The sequence below is a fragment of the Bombina bombina genome, chromosome 1 (genome assembly GCF_027579735.1).
Source record: "Bombina bombina isolate aBomBom1 chromosome 1, aBomBom1.pri, whole genome shotgun sequence".
Lineage (NCBI taxonomy): Eukaryota > Metazoa > Chordata > Amphibia > Anura > Bombinatoridae > Bombina > Bombina bombina.
This window is the reverse complement of record NC_069499.1, coordinates 593,719,137-593,742,548: the sequence shown is the minus strand read 5'-3', so window position 1 is coordinate 593,742,548 and position 23,412 is coordinate 593,719,137. Positions and strand designations below refer to the sequence as shown.

The window sequence follows — 23,412 nt, the reverse complement described above, 5'->3', positions numbered from 1 at the left end:
GGCTAGTAGGCGTCGGGAGAAGAGGATGTTCCGCGTCGGAGGTCTGCAAGATGGATCCGGAAGAAAGAAGATTGAAGATGCAGTTGATAGAAGACTTCATCCGGATCATAGACCTCTTCAGCTCCCGCTTCGATGAAGACTTCATCCGGATCATGGACCTCTTCAGCTCCCGCTTGGATGAAGACTTCAGCCGGATCATGGACCTCTTCAGCTCCCGCTTGGATGAAGACTTCAGCCGGATCATGGACCTCTTCAGCTCCCGCTTGGATGAAGACTTCAGCCGGATCATGGACCTCTTCAGCCCCCTGCTTGGGCTTGGATCAGGACATCGGAGGAGCTCTTCAGGACGGATCGGTGAACCTGGCAGGGTGAAGATAAGGTAGGAAGATCTTCAGGGGCTTAGTGTTAGGTTTATTTAAGGGGGGTTTGGGTTAGATTAGGGGTATGTGGGTGGTGGGTTGTAATGTTGGGGGGGTATTGTATGGTTTTTTTTACAGGCAAAAGAGCTGAACTTCTTGGGGCATGCCCCGCAAAGGGCCCTGTTCAGGGCTGGTAAGGTTAAAGAGCTTTGAACTTTAGTAATTTAGAATAGGGGGGCTTTGTAAATATTTTTTTATTTTTTGTAACTTAGTTCTTTTTTATTTTTTGTACTTTAGCTAGTTTATTTAATTGTATTTATTTGTAGGAATTGTATTTAATTAATTTATTGATAGTGTAGTGTTAGGTTAATTGTAGGTAATTGTAGGTAGTTTATTTAATTAATTTATTGATAGTGTAGTGTTAGGTTTAATTGTAACTTAGGTTAGTATTTATTTTACAGGTAATTTTGTAATTATTTTAACTATTTTAGCTATTAAATAGTTCTTAACTATTTAATAGCTATTGTACCTGGTTAAAATAAATACAAAGTTACCTGTAAAATAAATATAAATCCTAAAATAGCTATAATATAATTATAATTTATATTGTAGCTATATTAGGATTTATTTTACAGGTAAGTATTTATCTTTAAATAGGAATAATTTATTTAATAAGAGTTAATTAATTAAGTTAGATGTAAATTATATTTAACTTAGGGGGGTGTTAGTGTTAGTGTTAGACTTAGCTTTAGGGGTTAATACATTTATTAGAGTAGCGGTGTTAGGGGCAGCAGATTAGGGGTACATAAGGATAACGTAGGTGGAGGCGCTTTGCGGTGGGCAGATTAGGGGTTAATAAGTGTAGGCAGATGGAGGCGACGTTGAGGGGGGCAGATTAGAGGTTAATAAATATAATACAGGGGTCGGCGGTGTTAGGGGGAGCAGATTTGGGGTACATAAGGATAACGTAGGTGGCGGTCGGCAGATTAGGGGTTAAAAAAATTTATTCGAGTGTCGGCGATGTGGGGGGACCTCGGTTTAGGGGTACATAGGTAGTTTATGGGTGTTAGTGTACTTTAGAGTACAGTAGTTAAGAGCTTTATAAACCGGCGTTAGCCCAGAAAGCTCTTAACTACTGACTTTTTTCCTGCGGCTGGAGTTTTGTCGTTAGATGTCTAACGCTCACTTCAGAAACGACTCTAAATACCGGAGTTAGAAAAATCCCATTGAAAAGATAGGATACGCAATTGACGTAAGGGGATCTGCGGTATGGAAAAGTCGCGGCTGAAAAGTGAGCGTTAGACCCTATTTTGAGTGACTCCAAATACCGGCGGTAGCCTAAAACCAGCGTTAGGAGCCTCTAACGCTGGTTTTCACGGCTAACGCCAAACTCCAAATCTAGGTCTAAGTTTGTAACCATTTTACCACTATTACAAAGCTATTTCTGGGAACTACCCCCATTTACAAGGTGGAACAGTATATAACAATAATATTATTGCATTAATTGTGTTGTGGTGCTGGAAGAAGGGTGTGTGTGCTGGTAAGTGGCTGGAACAGAGGGGATAACTGTGCTAGAAATTGTTTGGCACTAAAAGAATGTAAAGGTGCTGATACCAAAAAATGTAGATACTAAGAGGGGGATGAGGGTACTATGGTAAGGGGTGATACCACAATGGAAGGGGGGTGTTTATACAAATTGCTTCTCAGAAAGTATGAGGGGACTCTGGTAATTAGCTGGTGCTGGTAGAGGCTATTGGCAAGAGGTAAATCTTGTGTGAAGATGGTTTGTTCTGTCATATGGGGCACAGCTCACTCACCTTTTCTAGAAGCTTGAGTTTCAGTCTGGTCATTTGATCTATCAATGTGGGATCAGTCATCTTGAAAATGCAATGATCAGATATTCAGAGACCTTTTGGGGATTGTGGTTTGAATCAGAATTAAAAAATGAGGGAATAAAATGTATAACTAGTTTAGTACAACTCTCTGCTCGGTGCACTTTATAAAATACAATCAAATTATTTTACTGTCCTCTTATTTTGTTTTTTTAACGGTCACTGCCTATACAATATTAACAAGACATCTTGTGAAACACTCCTAAAATAATGCTTAAAGGGACAGTAAAGTCATAATTAGACATTCATGATTTAGACAGAGCATACAATTTTAAACAACATTTCAATTTACTTCTATTATTTAATTTTCTTCCTTCTCTTGTTATCCTTAGCTGAAAGGTTTATCTGAGAAAGCTTAGGAGCAGCAAAAAACCTAGGTTCTGGTTGATTATTGGTGGCTACATATATATATATATATACACCGATTGTCATTGGCTCATCCATGTGTTCAGTTAGAAACCAGTAGTGCACTGCTGCTCCTTCAACAAATGGTACCAAGAGAATGAAGCAAATTTATAGAAGTAAACTGGAAAGTTGTTTAAAATTATAAAAGAAAATTTTTGGGTTTCATGTCCCTTTAATTGGCACAAAAGGAAGCAGAAAAAAGTATGTATGATTTGTCTCACAATAAATTAGTTAGTATGCAGCTATTGATAATAATAGCTAGTTTATTCAATATTATCCTGGTCTTGCTAAACTACCATGGGTATAAAGTCTTGTCAAGCCACTCCCCCAGCTGCTTATGCAGTGTTGCATTATTTACTATGTTATGAAAAATGTGACCTTATAGACAGTATAATGCCTCTACTTTTCCTAGGTGGTAGTTCTGCCACCGAACCATCTCCCATGATCCCCTTCTCCCCTGTGTACCTTCTCCTGCAACCCATTTCTCCCTATGGTAACTTTGAACATTGTACTATTTCTTGTGACCCCTCTTTCCCTTGTATCAGGCACTATTCAATCATTCTACTCTGTTTACCAACTTTCATTATCTCTTTATCCACTGTCATTTTATTCTCTGTATTACTTGGGCAGTGTCTCTGTCATTGTACTTAACATAGCCTTGTCACATTACCTTCTCTACTTATGTCTTAGCTCTCAGTTTGTTGTAAGTAGTCCTGTCCAAGGTGTCACACTGTTTCTCTGTTCCTTACCCCAAAAAAGAAAAGTTTTGGTAACAGTAACCGTTTTAGTCTCTTCCACTCTATCTTTTATATATATATATATATATATATATATATATATATATATATATATATATATGTATATATATATATATATATGTATATATATATATATATACACACACTGTGTGTATATATATATATATATATATATATATATATTTATATGTATGTGTGTATATATATATATATATATATATATATATAATAAAAAATATATCTATGCACACACACATATGAGAAAGCCGAGAACACTCCATACCATGTCTAGGTAGTCATTCTGTTCAGCTATCGTATATCCGTGTTAACTGCATACACAATATATTGTCCTATTTGTACCCATTTCTGGTAGTCACTACCCTTAATCATTTTCCTTCTTTTCTCTGATTTCACCATTTTGCGGCTCTGTAATCTTTTTTTTTTTTTTTTTGGTATTAACTACGTTCCTTGCAATTTACACTTTGCCCTAACAGTCACCCTGAATCTTGCCCTAGGGGTCAGTGTTTCCCCTTTACCTTAAGATCTAAGATCACTTACCTTATGTAAGTTGTCACTGTGCTCCCAGTATCTTGTCTTGGCTAGTAAGTTTTTTCTTTATTTGGCTGTTAATTCTGTTGTCACTAGCCTCCTGCTGTAAACAGTTTTGTATCTAGGACATGTGACCAGCTGGACCAGCCTCTCTATACCTGCGAGCAGCAGCCAAGATTGACACACCCAACTAGGTAGGGCAGATAAATAGAAAGGGGAAGGAAAAGATAATGAGAGGAGAAGGGAGAGGGATAGGAAAGTTTAGCAAACCAATTATAGGGGGGGGGGATAAAAATTCAATGTAGAGACAGAATAACAGTGACAAAGATAGAAATGTAAAAGAGAATGGAATTAAAGAAGATTGAGTAGTGGAAGGATGAAGGGCTTGTCTTTCTCCTGAATATCATTATTAAAAAACTAAAGGCAGTAGATGTTTGAAAAAAAATAAATAGAAATTAGGAATGTATTCAAGATGGGGGAAACAAAATTAAGAAAAACAGGACTAGAAAATTATTTAAACACATAATGTGTTTATTTAAAGCAAAACTACTGTAAAGGGATGTTACTAAAGAAAGCTGTAAGTATTATTTGTAAAGTGTGTATCTGTCTGTATTGTAAATAGTAATGGTAACCGTTGCTCAATCCTACTCAAACATATGCACTGTAAAATACTGAAGTGGATATTTATACAAGGTCACTGCTGAATGTCTACTGCAGTTACTTGTGAAAGAGAAGTGTTTATTCATTGCCTGCTGACAATTGCTGTCATAAGCAATCAGAAAACAGGTAGCAAGTTAAATTACATATGAATAAATAATGCTCTTGGTCACTGTTCCTCAGTTATTTGTGAGCATATAGCTTTTTATAAACTGTTGTAAATACAAGGGAACACCTACCAGAGAATGTGATGGGGCAATTATAATAATTTAATAATACCTAAGATATGCATAACACCATTATAAGATTATAAAGCATTTTCATTATGTTAGGCTGTGTTAAGTAACATGTTTTCACCTACTGTTACTAGGTTATAAAGGGACTAATTTAAAAAAACAAAAAACTGTTAAAATCTTTTTGGTTAAAAACATGTTTAAGATAAACCAGTTTAAATAATAATTAAAATTTACAGGAAAGCATGTTTGTGTACAACTAATACTCAAAGTTAAGTTACTCAGGTAACCCCAAATTTTCCCCTTTTGATTTATTCCCAACTAGTCCTAAAGCCCGTTCACACGGGCCGTGTTGTGTTCTATCTCTCTCTCTCTCTCTCTCTCTCTATCTCTCTCTCTCTATCTCTCTATCTCTCTATCTCTCTCTATCTCTATCTCTCTATCTCTCTCTATCTCTCTATCTCTCTGTCTATCTCTCTATCTCTCTATCTCTCTCTATCTCTCTATCTCTCTCTATCTCTCTATCTCTCTCTATCTCTCTATCTCTCTATCTCTCTCTATCTCTCTATCTCTCTCTCTCTCTCCTGTGCTTCACCCCTGCGCGTGCGATCAGTGTGCTGCCCGGTCCTCGCGCTGCTGTCGGGTGGGTGCGTGTGCGATCAGCTGCAAGTGTTTGTCTGAACTGCGCATGACGGCTTCAGACAAACTCTTGTCTTTTATAATATAGGATGATCCATTTTACCTACTGGAGTGTATTAAATTGTTTACAAATAGCATGTTTACCCTTATTTCGGCATTTGAAATAGCTGATTTAGCCTGTGGTATCCCAACATATGCTGAAAGTTTCTAGAAGTCCAGGCTATTGACAAGCAATTTAAACATAGCCAGCAGAAATTACTCTCCCTGGGGTATAGAATAAATAGCTAATAAAATTATAATTTTCAATTGTTATCTCTAGTATTGAGCTTTGGTTTACATATAGTGGAAATGGCTGATGACAGTGATTGTAGAGTAGAGAGCGCTGATACCGACTGACCTCTCCCAGAGTTCAGGTAAGTAAGAGGTTGAGTAAATAGCGATGGTTCTGAGCTCTGTTCACAACCAGGCTGCTTTACTGTCACAGGCCGATAGAGGCCTTGTCTCTCTAAAGAGGTGGAATGGGGTTTACTCTCCATGGTAGCCAAGGACCTGGGTAAAGTTATGAGCGCCACACTGCAGATTTGAGGGGCTGTAATAGGCTGTGGTTTTAAAGCTAAAACCAGCTATTTCATACACACAAATAAACCGAAAATGCAATTTCTCATACATTTTATACTCTGCAGCTGGTATAACAAGTCATTGGAAATTCATCAAGGGAAAAACAATTTTACATTATACTGTCCCTTTAATACTTCTATAACACACTGATCCAGTGCAATTTACAACAATAACTTTTGTCCCAACGGCTATACAAGTAATGGGGTATAAAAATCCATTTACCGCCTTACATACAATATTGTAATACTAAGCCAAGGGATCCCCAAGGGGGATAAACGATTATATGTAATAAAGACCAGGTTTTAGGAGTAAATAAATGCCAGTTAAAGCCAACAAAATCTTAACCCTTAGATAAAGCAGATGCTGGGTTAATATATTGTTGGCCTTAATTGGCATTTATTTACTCCTGAAACCTGGTCTTTATTACATATAATCGTTAATCCCCCTTGGGGATCCCTTGGCTTAGTATTACAATATTGTATGTAAGGCGGTAAAGGGATTTTTATACCACATTACTTATATAGCCGTTGGGACAAAAGTTATTATTGTAAATTGCACTGGATCAGTGTGTTATAGAAGTATATACCCTACTTTAAGTGTACAGTATTTAAGGTTTTTACCTGATCTCTGAGGAGAGTTAGCAGTGCTTTTTTTATTGTGTTTATTGTGTTTTTAATTTAATCGATTATAATATTCACATTAGTTTAATGGTGGCATTGTCCACATCTTTATTTTAACTTACGATTATTAAATGTTATGTTTTATTTGCTATCATATTTTCACTCTGCACTCCACTTAATTTGTATCTGGTAAACCAACTTGTAAGTGTGCCCAGTAATGCTACTGTTCTTTTCTCTCTCTCTTTTTTGTAAAGAATGATAACTTTACATGTAAGCTGCATCTGTGTCAGAATTATTGATCCTCAAATTGCAAAAATTTAAATCAAGCAAATAAAAGAATATGATTGTTTTTTAAACGTTCCCTTATTTATTCAAACAATGCAGGATTACTTGTTTCTGTTTAGATGTCAGCTCGAGGTGAAGGCGTCATGAAAGGCAGTTATGTTGGTATTTCTCTAAATGACTGCCATATTAAATACAATTTAGCTCATTTATCCAATCCCATACCGCACTGGAGCCACTTACAATGTCTGCGAGAGAAGTTTTTAACCGTGGAGGGGAAACTCAGATGATCTGAGAGATTAATTTTGCAGGGCATGCATATTGATTTTCATGTTGTGAAACAGTGTTCTCCAAAGCCTCCTCTGATATATAATTGGTAGTCTCTGGTGAGCCCAACAAAATTTTACAAGTGCCGTATTGATGACTGTTCAAGCAGATTCCTCATTACAACTCTTGCAGTGCCTGAGCAAATGACGCCATTCTGCAATGATCTCTCCCAGAGATTAGGTAAGTAAGAGGTTTAGTAAATAGCGATGGTTCCGAGCTCTGTTCACAACCAAGCTGCTTTACTGTCACAGGTCGATAGAGGCCTTGTTCCTCTAAAGAGGTGGAACCGGGTTTACACTACATGGTAGCCAAGGACCCGGGTAAAGCATTTGAGCCCCACACTGCAGATTTGAGGGGCTTCAATCTTTGAGGTGAGCTTGTGCCTGTGCTAATTATGGTAGGGATTATAGCCATTCCATCTGTGATAACAGGATCCTGAAGCTGTTCTCGGATAAAAGGGCCGATTTACTATGATGCAGGCTGACATCGCTGAATGCCGACAGCATACGCCAATTGGCCGCTAGCAGGGGGTGTCAATCATCCAAATCGTATCTGATTGCTGTCCGCTGCCTCAGAGGTAGCAGACAAGTTAAGGAGCAGCAGAAGCAGCATCTGCTGCTTCATAAATCAACCCCAAAATGTGTAGGAGTCGGCAACTGCATTTGGTTTATCAGATTCCATGTAGTCTGTTCCTGTTTAAGGAATGCTGGAAGCAATTGAGCTTTTAGAGCAGATGTCATGTTGTCAGATTGTTCAGAATTGGTATAGGCTATATACAGCATCGCAAGCTCAGTGTCTTACTAATGTACCTTACAGTATCAATCACCAATGTCACTATCTTCTCAGTAACCAAGAGATGCTATATATTGATCCCGAAGAGTTCCCGAGTTACTATACTTCTAAGGGAGAAAGGATGGCTTAAGATGAAACCACACTCCACTATAAAGTTATATATCTTGCATGGAGCATTGCAAGGCTGTGGCCATCTTATGGAGCCGCCCACCAAAGGTCCCAATGTTACTGTAGAATATTGTTACTTACATTGTTGCTTACAAAGCTGTATCATTTAGCAATTCAACATTGCATAACAGTTTAAATTTATGTTAAAATATTTTATTTCGTTTCAAAAGGCATGTAAACATAAAATTTTCAATCGTCCCACATTCTCATGTACAGGATTCATATAATTACAATCAGTGTCTTACCAACAAACTATAGAACAAAAGCATATTGATACATGGGTAATCAGTCTCATTCCAATGACACATTGGTAGCATTGATGGTCAAGTAGTTCAATGATGGTCGTCTCTTTTGATAATAATATCCATTTGACCTCGCCTCCCATATACATTTATTTATCTTCCTGATATTCTACCTAAAAGTAATGAGTTGTTGAGTCGAGATTACTTGAGCTATGATTGGTTCCATCTATTGCCTTAAGAATATTTTCTTACTTTTATGTATCTACCGCAAACTTATTAAAACTGAATAAACCTTTTAACGTGAACTAAACTATACTGTGTGGTCTTTTATTTCTTTTTAATAGTATCTAATGAATAACATCTGTTGGGTCTCTTGGATTACGGCTCTAGTGTATTAGGCTCACAGTCACACCCTTAACTCTTTTATATTATATTAGAGATTCCTAGCTGCATATCTCCATTTCTGCATGTTGTCATTCCCTTCCTGAGCTGCTATTCATGATCCAAGAGAACCAAACCCACTGAAACTGGTCCAAATTACTCTGTATCCGGGCAGTCCCTTCTGACATTATATATATATATATATATATATATATATATATATTGTATTTTATCTATCACCTCTCTCCATGTGGGTGTTCCAACTTTCCAATGTCTCGCTATACAGGTCCTAGTTGCTGTGCATAAAATGTTAATAAATTTATTAATTGCTGGGTTGAATTGATCGAACCCTCTGTTTAAGAGTGCCTGAGGTATTGTTAATGAGATGTGTTCGTCAAGTAGGTGACCTAATAAGTTATTCAGTTGGGCCCATATGTTTTTTATTATAGGGCAGGTCCACCACATATGGATATACGAGCCTTGTTCTCCACATCCCCTATAGCAGAGTCTGGAGTCATTAGGAGAAAAGTGGGATGTTCTTATAGGGGTCAAGTACCACCTAAACGAGGTTTTAATGGTGTTCTCCCTAAGGTCTGCACTAATCAAACCTCTACAGGAGTCATAGAAGATCTGATTCCACTCCTCTCTTGGAATAGTAAACCCCAATTCTGTTTCCCACTTTAACATTAAGTTAGATTTGGTGTTACATTTGCTTTCTTGAATGTCTATATGCAGTTTAGAAATTGTGTGTTTCTCTCTATTCAGTGACATGCAGAGTCTCTCTAAATTTGTTTTCGGGCTTTTTGTATGTTGTATGAAATGTCTATTCAGAGCTAATGATATTTGTAAGTATATGTACCAGTGCAATTTATATGGGTGAAGGATTTCCTGAAGTTGGTTATTCAATATTAAGCGTCCATTCAGCAAAAAGTCTGCTACTCTGTAGAGCCCTTTGTTCGCCCATTTCCCCAGTGGCCTCTGAATCTCACTTGGTATAAGAAGCCTTAATGGTTTGGCCCAGGTGTGTGTTGGTATGAGAGTCTGGTTTGTGGTAGCTGTTTTCCAGATAGAGATAGTATGTAGAGTGGCTGAAAGTCTAACCTTATTATGGTGTGTCTGTCCACCCCACTTCCATAAAATATCATCTGAGTACTCCTGTCCATGTATATCCCTCTCTATCTCTGTCCATATCACATTGTTTGATTGTTTACTTAAGAGGGTAGCCTGGGCAAGTTGTGATGCCTGATAGTAGTCAGCTAAATTGGGTAGACCTACCCCTCCTATTTGTCTGTGTTGGGTAAGAATTTGTGATGCTATTCTGGCTTTCCTATCACCTCTGTGGAAGGAATGGAGATCGGATTGTAATTTTTGTAGATCTGGAGAGGGGATCTTAATCGGTAAGGCCCGAAATAAATATAATATCTTTGGAAATATATTCATTTTAATGGTTGATAGGTGACCATACCATGAGAAGCCCCCTCCCTTCCATTTCCCGATATTTTTCCTTATAGTCTTATATAATGGAATGTAATTTAAGTTGTATAATTTATCGAATGAATCTGATATTTTGATTCCTAGGTATGAGATAGAGTTTTTCACCCAAGTAAAGTTGAAATTAATCTCTATTAATTTTTTTGTGTGGGGGGGAGCGATAATGGCAGTGCTTCGCATTTATCTAGATTAACTTTGTATCCTGATATTTTAGAGAACTCCTGCAGAATTCCGTATAGATGTGTTAAAGAGCCCATAGGCTTAGTCAGTTTCAGCAGTATATCATCGGCAAAAAATGATAACTTGTATTCGGATTGACCTATATTGACCCCCCTGATGTCTTCTGAGCTTCTAATACGAGACGCTAGCGGCTCTATACATATTGCAAACAGGAGTGGAGACAATGGACAGCCTTGTCTAGTGCCGTTCATTATTTTTATAGGCCTCGACTGATACCCCGCTGCACTAACCGTAGCCATAGGTATAGAATATAATCCCTTGATCGCTTGTACAAAAGCTCCCTCAAAACCCATTTTGGAAAGAACTGCAAACATGTATGGCCAGTCCACTCGGTCGAACGCCTTCTCCGCGTCCAGCGATAGGAGCAGAGAAGGCGTTCCCTCTGCCACTAGGAATTCTGTCAGATCTATTGTCCTCCTTATGTTATCTGGAGCCTCTCTTCCCTGGATGAACCCCACCTGGTCTGGGTGTATTATATCAGGAAGTATATGTTTAAGTCTGTTGGCCAAAATTTTTGTAAGTATTTTTATGTCTTGATTGATAAGGGAGATTGGTCTGTAATTTTGACATTGTGTTGGGTCTTTCCCTGGTTTAGGGATCACAATTATTTTGGCTCTGAGTATGTCAACTGGTATCTCCACTCCCTGCATTACATTATTGCAAAATTTTTGAGGTGTGGGATTAGTGTATGTTTGAAGAGCTTGTAGTATTCACTGGGGAGACCATCTGGGCCAGCTGCTTTACCTATCTTAAGTTCTTTTATGACATTAATTATTTCCTGGGTGGAGATTTCTCCGTTTAGGATGTCCTTGTCGGATGGGCTGATTACCTTAAGTTTGGTGTGTTGTTGAAAAGATGTTAATGAGTCTCGTGTCTGACTAGAGTGTTGAACCTTCTGACCGTCATATAGTATTTCATAGTATGTGGCAAAGGTATCTGAGATGTCCTGTGGGTTAGCTGTTGTATGACAGGAATAGAGTGTGTCTTGACCCGTTCTCTTAACTTGTTAGCTAAATATTTATCAGGTTTGTTTGAATACATGAAATAATTGGTCCTTAGTCTCTGAATGGCTCTTATGGCTGATTCGTTTAAGACTTTCTCCTGAACTCTTCTCTTAGTTTGGAGTATTTTAAATATGGTAGGGGATCGTGATTGTTTGTGTTGTGTTTCTAAAGACTGAATCTCCGACTGGAGCTGGTCTATGGTTTTATTAGCTAGTTTAGTGAGTTTCGCATTTTCTTTAATCAGAACTCCCCTAAGAAAAGGTTTGTGAGCTGCCCAGGAAAAAATCGGGTTAGTAGTGGAGTTCTCATTGTTCTGCCAGTATTCTGTCATGTTCTTAAGTATCTCCTTGTGAATGAATTCCTTGCCTAATAGGGTCAGGTCATAGGTCCAGGATCTCTGTCTGTGAAAGTTAACTAAACCCTTCATCTCCACCTGAACCACCGAGTGGTCAGACCATACGGAGGCGTGTATACAGGAGTTTATGATGTTTGGGATAAGAGTTTGGCTCACCATAATATAGTCTAACCTGGTGTATTTATTATGTGTGTGTGAGTAGTAAGTGTGGTCTGTTGTGTTGCCATATAATGTTTCCCAAGTGTCAACTAAATTATATGTATCCACTATTTCTTTTATTGATTTTGCAGTGGAGTTTTTCCTAAGTTGTTTATGTAAGGTTTTCTTCTCTGGGTCTCCCGCTGTAGCTGTCAATGTAATATTAAAATCTCCAGCCAGGATTGTTCTGGTCTGAGACCACTGGGTGAGATGGTGTGAGATCTGGCGAAAAAATATGTGTTGCTGTTCGTTTGGTGCGTAAACGTTACAGAGGGTTACCTTTGTGTCTTGTATTCTCCCTCTGACGATAAGATATCTGCCCTCTGGGTCTGTTATTACCTCTTCAGTTGCAAACTGAAGGGATGAATGAATAAGGATAGAGACTCCTCTTATTTTTTTATCTGTAGTTGAATGGTAGTGAATGGGGAAATATTTGTGCCAGTATTTGGGTATTAGGGTTTGCGTAAAGTGGGTCTCTTGTAAAAATATGATCTTCTCTCTCAGTTTTATATATTGATTGAGAGCCACCCTACGTTTTACATTAGTATTGAGACCTCTCACATTATGTGAGAGAATAGTGAGTGTTGCCTGCATCATTTACACCTGTGAGACATTCTAGTTTTATAAGACTTTGTGTGAAATTGCACCCTATTGGTCTGAATAACTGTTACATCTCTTCCAGAGACCTCATTGACCACACATAAATAACAATAAACATCAAACTTCAACTTAACAAAAAAAACAAGAATAACAAAAATTAGATTTCAGGAATATCACCCGAACATAATTTAGACTTTGCATAGATATCTTAAATAAACTAATGGTGCAGTTTTAACACATATATTATAGTACCTGCTGTAATAGCAAAGGGTGACCTTTTTCTAAGACATCAAACCATATATTCCGTGATGTAATCATTGCAATTATTAATATATCCTCTTAATATATAGTATATGAATTACTACATGAATTCCCCCTGTTATGGGGGTTTCCCCCCCCCCCAATTTTCTCACTCTCATGTTGAATTTGTGACATCGTTCTGATTTTGTCATATGAAGTATAATCTAAAACAAAAACAGAATTAGTAATGACGCTTCTATGGAGCATTCCCTAAACTTAAAAAGAGTCAATAGTCTCTGCTTCAGGGAAAAATAAATAGTCTTTAAACAGTTTTTCTCTATATACTCATCTGCTTCTTGCATCTATAAGGATCCTTGTAGAGAAACCAGGAATGCCTCCCTATTTTCGCTGCCTCTTCCTTTTTCATTTCGGCTTCTTCTTGGGGACTTTTGTCCACTTCGGTTTCTTATTGGTGTCTGCACTTTGCAAGTTGCCTTCCTTTTCAGAGTTTGCTTGGTTGGAATGCAGCTCTGGAACTTCCAGATTAAGATAGGCACAGATATCCGGTATATCTTGTCTGTCTCTTATCGTAAGGATTTTGCCTTCATGCAGGATAGATAAAGCAAAAGGGAAACTCCATCGATAGTTTATTTGATTCTTGCGGAGCAGCTGAGTAAGTGGTCTTAGTGAACCCCTTCTTTGTAAAGTGCGTACACACAAGTCCTGATAAAATTGGACCACTACTCCTTGGTACTTGAAGGTTTGATTTTTCCTCGCCGCCTGTAGAATGGCTTCTTTTTCTGGGAACCTGAGCATTTTAACTATAATATCTCTGGGAGGGTAGTCCCCTTTTGGTTTGGCTTTAAGGGCCCTGTGTGCTCTCTCCATCTGGAAGTTGTCTTCCGCCATACTGCCTGTGATTGCTTGAAATAGCTCTCTGAGGTAGTTTTGCAAGTCTGGTTGAGTTATGGTTTCTGGGACTCCTTTAATGCGTATATTGCTTCTGCGAGTACGGTTCTCTAAATCCTCCATTTTGTCATGGAGAATATCTATTTCCTGTTGGTGATCCTGGGTTTTCTGAGAAATAGCTGAGATATTTTCTTCCATTGTGTCCTCATTATCTTCTAGTGCCATCACTCTTGTGCCCAGGTCTGATATCTCACGCCTGAATTCTGCAAGGCTGTTAGTAATTGTGGTTTGAAAAGTCCATCTTGTCCCACATTTTTTCGAAATTGTTAGTAATGTCTTGCTTTGAGACAAGGGCTTTGATATCATCTTTTGTAACTGGGGTTAAATCCCTGGTGCTGCTTTGAGGGTCTGTGTCCACCTCTGCATCAGTTTCCTGATCTACTTCTTGTGGTTCTGCTACTCTTTCCCCTTTAGAAGGCCTGAAAAACAGACTAGCAGTTGCTGATTTTCCTGCAGAGGGTGTTTTATTTGGCTTTCTAGCAGCCATGTTTGCCACAGTATGGAGTGACTAAGTTTTATTAGTATTAGTTGGGGCTCAAATGGAGTCAAGCGGTGTGTTGTTATTTAACCCTCAAAGAGTGGTGTATTTATTAGTGCTCCTATGGTTTATCAGTTTCAGCCATACACTATCTTTATCATATGTATATCACAGGTCTCCTAGATTATTGCGGGGCCTATTAAGTGCTTTTCTGCTATCCCGTGTGAGTTATCAATTCTGTAGCTTCCCAGGGTTCCCTTCTATCCGCTATACATTTAGCCAGTATTTTATGTAAATATTGTGAGAGCTTGTAGTGCTCAACTTACATAGCGTGGCAGCGCAGTCGTGTCAGGTTATCAGTGATGGTGCCATCTGTAGTTGCGCAGTTTAGTTGACACCGGAGCCTGCTGCTACCGAGACATATACAGGGAGTGCAGAATTATTAGGCAAATGAGTATTTTGACCACATCATCCTCTTTATGCATGTTGTCTTACTCCAAGCTGTATAGGCTCAAAAGCTTACTACCAATTAAGCATATTAGGTGATGTGCATCTCTGTAATGAGAAGGGGTGTGGTCTAATTACATCAACACCCTATATCAGGTGTGCATAATTATTAGGCAACTTCCTTTCCTTTGGCAAAATGGGTCAAAAGAAGGACTTGACAGGCTCAGAAAAGTCAAAAATAGTGAGATATCTTGCAGAGGGATGCAGCACTCTAAAATTGCAAAGCTTCTGAAGCGTGATCATCGAACAATCAAGCGTTTCATTCAAAATAGTCAACAGGGTCGCAAGAAGCGTGTGGAAAAACCAAGGCGCAAAATAACTGCCCATGAACTGAGAAAAGTCAAGCGTGCAGCTGCCAAGATGCCACTTGCCACCAGTTTGGCCATATTTCAGAGCTGCAACATCACTGGAGTGCCCAAAAGCACAAGGTGTGCAATACTCAGAGACATGGCCAAGGTAAGAAAGGCTGAAAGACGACCACCACTGAACAAGACACACAAGCTGAAACGTCAAGACTGGGCCAAGAAATATCTCAAGACTGATTTTTCTAAGGTTTTATGGACTGATGAAATGAGAGTGAGTCTTGATGGGACAGATGGATGGGCCCGTGGCTGGATTGGTAAAGGGCAGAGAGCTCCAGTCCGACTCAGACGCCAGCAAGGTGGAGGTGGAGTACTGGTTTGGGCTGGTATCATCAAAGATGAGCTTGTGGGGCCTTTTCGGGTTGAGGATGGAGTCAAGCTCAACTCCCAGTCCTACTGCCAGTTTCTGGAAGACACCTTCTTCAAGCAGTGGTACAGGAAGAAGTCTGCATCCTTCAAGAAAAACATGATTTTCATGCAGGACAATGCTCCATCACACGCGTCCAAGTACTCCACAGCGTGGCTGGCAAGAAAGGGTATAAAAGAAGAAAATCTAATGACATGGCCTCCTTGTTCACCTGATCTGAACCCCATTGAGAACCTGTGGTCCATCATCAAATGTGAGATTTACAAGGAGGGAAAACAGTACACCTCTCTGAACAGTGTCTGGGAGGCTGTGGTTGCTGCTGCACGCAATGTTGATGGTGAACAGATCAAAACACTGACAGAATCCATGGATGGCAGGCTTTTGAGTGTCCTTGCAAAGAAAGGTGGCTATATTGGTCACTGATTTGTTTTTGAATGTCAGAAATGTATATTTGTGAATGTTGAGATGTTATATTGGTTTCACTGGTAAAAATAAATAATTGAAATGGGTATATATTTGTTTTTTGTTAAGTTGCCTAATAATTATGCACATTAATAGTCAACTGCACACACAGATATACCCCTAAAATAGCTATAACTAAAAACAAAAAAAACTACTTCCAAAACTATTCAGCTTTGATATTAATGAGTTTTTTGGGTTCATTGAGAACATGGTTGTTGTTCAATAATAAAATTAATCCTCAAAAATACAACTTGCCTAATAATTCTGCACTCCCTGTATAGCAGATTATTGTGTCTGAGGTCCCTTTTTTCATTTGCAATACTCTGATGTTGGCTCTGTGTGTCTCTGTTTATCTCCGCTGCCCCACATGGAGAATCAAAATGGCGCTTGCTCCGTTCGCATCTGAGGCTTTGCTCAATCTAGCTCCTATGTATGCATACCGGTCCGGTGTCAGGAGCCATCTAAGAAGTCCCACTACATTCTTGGGGGTTGGTTAGGCTGCTTGGTGTTTGTATGTCCGGCTGAACCTTAATTATCACTCCTTTGCCACATAAACTGCACGGAGCTACACAGCTATGCGACCATTCTTACTCCCGGTCAGGCTCCACCTCATAACAGTTTAAATTTAAAGGGTCAAAAAGTACAAACAAATAAACAAAATACTTTTGTGTTAGAATATTTAATTATTGTAGTTACTTGCATATACTACATGTTTAACCCCTATACAAAGGGGTTAAACACAGTTAAAATCAGCTCCAGAGAAGCAATGTACTACTGGGAGCTAACACAGCTGGTGAATCAATCACAAGAGGTATGTGTGTATAGCCACCAATCACTAGCTAGCTCACAGAAGTGTATTGCTGCTCCAGAGCCAACCTAGGTATACTTTTCAAGAAAGGATAACAAAATGACATCTAATAACTAAACATGATAATAGAAGTCTCTTAAAATGTCTATCTGAACCATGAAAGTTGAATTTTGTTTTCCAGTATCTTTAAAGTTCCTTTAATATAAATTTCTCATTGACAGAATCCCAACATGTGTATTGGAGTATTATTATTATTTTTACAACAAACAAACCAGCAAGGGTAATTAGCTCAATTGAAAATACTGTTACTCCTTTTTAAAATAATGATCCAGAGAAAAAGATTAATAAGCAGCAAAAAAAAAAAAAAAAACAACCAAAAAAGGAGCACTGGTTAACACATAGGAGGTGTCTAAATCCACCTATGAGAAACCTGCTGACCAGTATGTATCCCTATAAGCTGCAAAATGTAGTATAGAAAAGATCATGTACATATGCTAATAATCAAAATTTGCAAAAAGGAGTCAAAGCAAATAAGCTCAAATTTAATACATAAAATACATAAATTTCCGGCATTAAAAAAATAAAAACAATAAATTGGAGCTTGAGAAAGGAGGGCAGACCTCGGAAACGCGTTGCTCAATTCCGTTTTTAGCTGTTGTACTTTGACCCAGAGAAACACCTGTAGGAGCAGGTGTAGGAAAGGTGTAGGAAGGGGAGTAATAACGGTTTGTTGTCTGATATAGGCTATACATCTACAGCCGTTGACAAAATATCCCAATACTTCCTAAGATCACCTAAAGTCTTTGTTCGAAAGAACTTTAAACCAGATGTGGACCTAAAAGGTTGGGGAACCTAATCATCACAGCCGCTACTTGTGGATGTTTGGACTCCAACAAAAATCAGAAGTGCCAACAACCGGTGTAAGTACTTGAATACACCATTCAGTTAAAACATCTTACCGCCTGTAACCGGACCTTCCTTTGTCTTTTTTGCCTCTAGATAATACTTGCTGACTCTCTGAGAAGACACTGCTGACTCTCTGAGAAGGGGTAGTGTTTGAATACTGGTGCACAGGGTGCTCACACGATATGTATGTATGCCGCAGAAAAATGATTACTTTTACTAGAGGTATTTTTGCTAATGGAAGTATATTGAAAAAAAATCTATTTAAAATTGAAACGCCCCCACGCACATTTGAGTTTTGACCTTTCTATCCGTTTAATTTATATCATAAAAAATGAAGTATGTTGTGAGGGTACAGCTATATATATATATATATATATATATATATATATATATATATATATATATACACATATTTTTTTTTAAAAAAAAAAAACCTAAATTTACTGCTCTGGCTTTCGTCCGCTATGGACTCTTCTTTGGTGCCATTTTAGGAATGGTCCTTCCTTTCCCTCTCTTCATCATCATTAAAGCATTAAAGACCTTTCTACCTGTTTTTATTTTATCACCCTCTCTAAACTTCTGTTCCATAATTGACCTAAAAAGAAATTGGTTACTTTTAGACCAGTAAAATAGGTATCCATTTATTTACCTGCAATACTATTTCTCTCCACTGAGTGTCAGTATTTTGTCCTTTACAGGTTTTACCGTGAACACATCTTACCCTGCCGTTTTTAAACTTTTTAAATTTCAGTCTTAAGTTTTTAATAATGTTTTTCTTATTTGTCCATATTTGTACCTCTTCATTTTACTTATACACATTTTCCCTTTACTTTATCTCTCAATTTATCTATTTTTAGGCTATTTTAAGAATCCAAAATGTTTCAGGCAGATGATAATTACCAGACCACCATTCTGTACAAAATGTGATTTCATCCCTACAAACTTTTATGAATAAAATGAACAGAATGAATGCTATAATTTTCTATCTGAATAACCTTAAAATAATAAGTGTCAGCAACAAAGCATCTAAATATTTTCTCTCCTCTTTCAAAAACAAAGGTTACATACATCAGACAGCAATCATTCCTTACCTCAGTTAAATGGATACTAAACCCATTTTTTTAATTTTATGATTTGGATAGAGCATGCGATTTTTTTTTGATTTTTTTTGTTATGAATGCTTATTTATTGGGTAACAGGTGATAACCAGAATGGATTTCGAAAACAAATGTCTCAAACCTTGGTGAAATGCTTTAAATCCGTACCCACTACTAATCAAAGCTTTACATTAACACCAAAAGGGCTATAGAGTTTTGATGTTTAAACGAATGGTACCCAAACAGTTTTATTTCTCACCGTTCTCCTGACAACGTATTAACATACTGTATACACATACATGGGGAAAATAACGTACAAAGGGGATGTTTAAAGTTTTTTTTTTATGCAGAGGTTAGGAACAACAATGTACTGTAAATTGTGACTGTGAAAAAAGTAAAATTATGCAGAACAAAAATCCAGCAGTATAAAAGAAAGCAGATGAACCACTTAGCTCACCCACTTAGATTCTATGTAACCATCTTAAATATTAATAAAAATACAATCTTTCATGGATTTTGTCCAGACTACAAAATATGGAATTAACCTTACATATACGCTTTTATATTAGCAGTTTTCTTTGATGAGTTGCTGTGAGAAACCCCAAACGGAGAGAGGCAGAAGGCTGTGTATTGTATATTAGAAAGGATTTATAAAGGAAGATTGAGTGTTAGACTTTACACAGTAACTTCAACTGGCACTTGTTTTCCAACAATTTTTGTACACGTCACATGATCATTGGAACATTACATTTAAAAAATAGATCTGAGTGACTATTTTGACATTCACACACCATGAGCGGGCTACAGAAGCAGCAGAACCTCCACTGTAGTGCTTCATTGTACATAAATAGTTTTAGTCAAATGTGATTAAAAGCAGCTCATACTGAAGCAGAGACCTGCAATGGTCCATAGTAAGGGTCATTTTTGTTGTTGAGAGACTATTTCCTTTAAGCAAACACTGACTGGTTAAAACCTTCTCAAAATGTCAGTTTTCTGTGCAAAAAAAATATTTCACAACCAAACTGCAAGCTAGTAAACTGGTTTTAATATAAATAGTTCACATTATAAACCAATTTTTCCAGAAGCCTTTGGAACAGTGTATTCATGCTCTATGATTTCGTTATGATCATTCTTGACACTGACCATCTGAAATAACTTAATACGGTGAAAGGACCATTTCCAGCAAAGTCCTCTTCCTGTACATTTGGAATGTCAGGCTGCTGTGCAGTGTTGCAGATGATGAAGGTATCATGCTTTGTGAGCAATATTTCAAGGGACGTTGAGTATTATCCCACATTGAAAACTGATATTGACAACTCTGCCACCCTTTGTTTCTGGAGAAAATACCAAGCACATTTTGTTTGCCCAGTCACGTCATCTGTTTGCTGGGAAATAGTTTGGATCAAGGTAATTGTAACTGGTGCTGTGGGGCATGCAGTAGTCTCTGTCTAGGAATGTCTCTGCTCTATAAATGGGCTCCAAATGGTGATTCTCTTTGTGTGTTTCTGTTTCATATAAACAATCTGAGCAAGAGTCACAGAAATCCAGACATCCGCTGGGGACAATCTTGACAGTGCCACTGAATGCCCTGAATGGGCTCTGTTTCACAGTTGTCACATTTGAAACCTATATGTTGTACAAAGCCACTTTCTGCTTTCATTTCCAGAAGCTTCTGTTTCTTTAACTTCTTCAATTCAAGCAGTTCTTTATACTCTGCTAGGTCATGGCAAGCAAGGGGAATAGTTTCTTCATCCGATATTTCGTCATCACCAGCTGCATCAAGATCCCTGCTAGTAAAACTGGAGCGGTCGTCATCCTCATCCATGAAGACAGGTGGTTTGTGGGATGTCATGAAGGTAGATGGTCGGAAGAGATGCTTGTTGAGTATATGGTGTCGTTTGCCTGAAGACTTTTTAGAATACATGTATAAATTTGGTGTTCTTCCTGGCACAGGAATACCAGCTTTTGTGAGCTTTATAAAGTACTTCTGAACACGACTAGCCACCTGCTTTGCTGTTCTGTTTCCTAGCTCATCAGCTATCTTTTGCCATCTACGGGACTCAACCTCTTCTGGGGGAAACTTCAAAAGTAGCATCTCCAGTTTTTTCTGTTCCTCCACGGTCCAAAGCAGATTAAAAGTTCCAGTCTTGGTCTCGGCGCACAGTCTACCTTTTATCTGTGAATGACTACTTGTAGATCCTTCTTGACCATCACTTTGGGGTAGAACAGAATATGAAGCCGATTCACCATCCTTCATATTTTCCACAGACTTTTGGGGGCTCGCAGTTAACCCTGCTTTATCAAAGATCAATCTTACTCTCCGAGAATTTCGCTTTCGGTTTCTCAATTCTCTTTCAAAATTTCCAAGACTGGTAGTGTACTGATCCCATGTAATGTCTGGCACCTGAACAATCCTCTGTGGGTGAGGTATCCCAATATCCATCTTCTTCTGAAGCTTTTCCACAAATCCAATGGGATCAACCAACGCTTCTCTCTGTCGTCTGCCTAAACTTTCCAAATCTTGAACAGCTTGAGAGCGCTGAGCCTCGAGAACAGAGATCGTCTGTAATAGTCTCTGATAATCTTTGCTGTGTTTCAGTGCCACATGATCAGATTCAAAGTAGTAGACATCAGGATCTTCCTCCTCCTCTACAACCTGCACACTGCCACCTTCCTTGACAGCTGGCATGTACTCAGTAACTGTGGCTATGTCTGAGGATGGCCTGGTTTGTTCATCTATGGAGCATTTTTCAGATTTACAGACCAGCTTTTTGTCATCTTTAACCACCTCATCAAGTTCCAAACAGCCATTAACATTTGTTTCACTATTTTGATTGGAAATATTCTCTTCCACGTGTTCCTGTCCCACAACTAAAGATTCACTTTTGCATGGGCTATCTTTGCAAGACCCTGGCCTTCTTGGAGATGTCCTTAAAGTATACCGATGTTCTTGCGTGTCTGAAAAGCACGCCACTTCAGAGCAAACACTGTCAAGTTCATTAAGGGATTGCCCCGATTCAGGCTCCCCTGTTGTTGAATCTTCATGATCACTTCTAAGTAAGCTGTCTGAATTCTCAACAATATGCTCCTTTGAGGCACTCTCTCCTACAACATCAACTTCCTCTTCGGAATCCCTTACAGTTGATAGTGTGTCTATACAAGAGCCTGTTACTAGTTCGCTGGCCTGATTAACAAGTTCACTAGGCAGGCAATTATTTATTAGTTTATGGTCCTGTGATTCTCCCTGCTCCTCTGAGTTTGTGCAAGGCACATTGTGGTCTGAAAATGTGTCTTTTTTGTTGTTGGTTACCACTGAACAAGGGTCTAATGAACTCCCATTTTCAGAGTCTGTTAGCTCCTTTGATGGATCCAACACAATATTATTGTTCTGTTTTATGCTCCCATCAGAAGGGCAGTCATTGCACGTTAAAGCAGCAGTGTCTTTCCCATCAACACCATTAACTGTTTGATGGTTAAAAATGTCTTCCGTTACTGAATTGGAAAGTTCCTCTGGCTCAGTTTCTTTTTTGACTTCCCTTTTGTTTCATTGTCGGAACCAGAGTTTCTGCTTTCCGTTGAATCCTTGGGAAATTGACTTGGTATTTCTTCATTTAAACCAACTGAATCCTGTGACTGCAATAATTTGATTTTCTTTAGAACAGGTGACAATTGTTCAGTCAAACTTATCTCACTGTTTTCTTCACTGTCTTTCTCAGAACTGTCCTTTTCTGAAAAAGACAGCCCTCTTTTTCTTGGGCTTACCCACGATTCACGTTGTCCTGTTTGCTTTAACTCACTGTTCTTTGAAATGTTCCCCTTTTGAATTTGTATTGGTTCTGGTCTTTTCTTTGGCGACCTTGATCTCAGTAGTGACTGAGGAAAAACCTCTTCTGGATGAGCAATGCTACGATTTGTTAAAGTTCGCCCACAAAAGGTTTCATCCAAGCCATTTAATCCTACTGTAGATCTTGTGACACGAGTCGATTGCAAAGCAGCCATACTATGGATCACCCCAAATGTGTGATCCACATGATCCACTCATTGGGACACCTCTCAGTAACCCGATCTCCGCCAGATCCTCTCCGCTCTCGTGGCTCATCGCCCGGGCCGTAAATCCCCGCGTTGTTTCCTCCCCTCCTCCAGTGGGAGTCAGGACTCAGAGCATGCGATTTTAAACAACTTTCTAATCTACTCCTATTATCAATTTTCCTTTGTTCTCTTTGTATCGTTATTATTTAAAAAGCAGGAATGAAAGCTTAGGAGCCGTACCATTTTTAGTTCAGCACTCTGGATAGCCAAGGTGTAAATGACATGCTCTATTTTTTGACTATAATGGCCATGTTTGAAGGGGTACATCTTGGCTTTTGACAAGTTTTTGTGCGTGATCAATTCACATGTAAATAGGA

General features: G+C 38.5%; 1 protein-coding gene across 1 annotated transcript; it reads right to left on the bottom strand.

The window, feature by feature from the left end:
- Positions 1-20,270: 20,270 nt before the first annotated feature.
- Positions 20,271-23,160, bottom strand: LOC128645696 (ZZ-type zinc finger-containing protein 3-like). The gene is given in 3 exon segments (XM_053698890.1): positions 20,271-20,555; positions 20,557-22,549; positions 22,552-23,160. Coding segments are annotated over 3 exon segments (2,622 nt in total). The 5' UTR covers positions 23,006-23,160; the 3' UTR covers positions 20,271-20,380.
- Between the last annotated feature and the right edge of the window lie 252 nt (positions 23,161-23,412).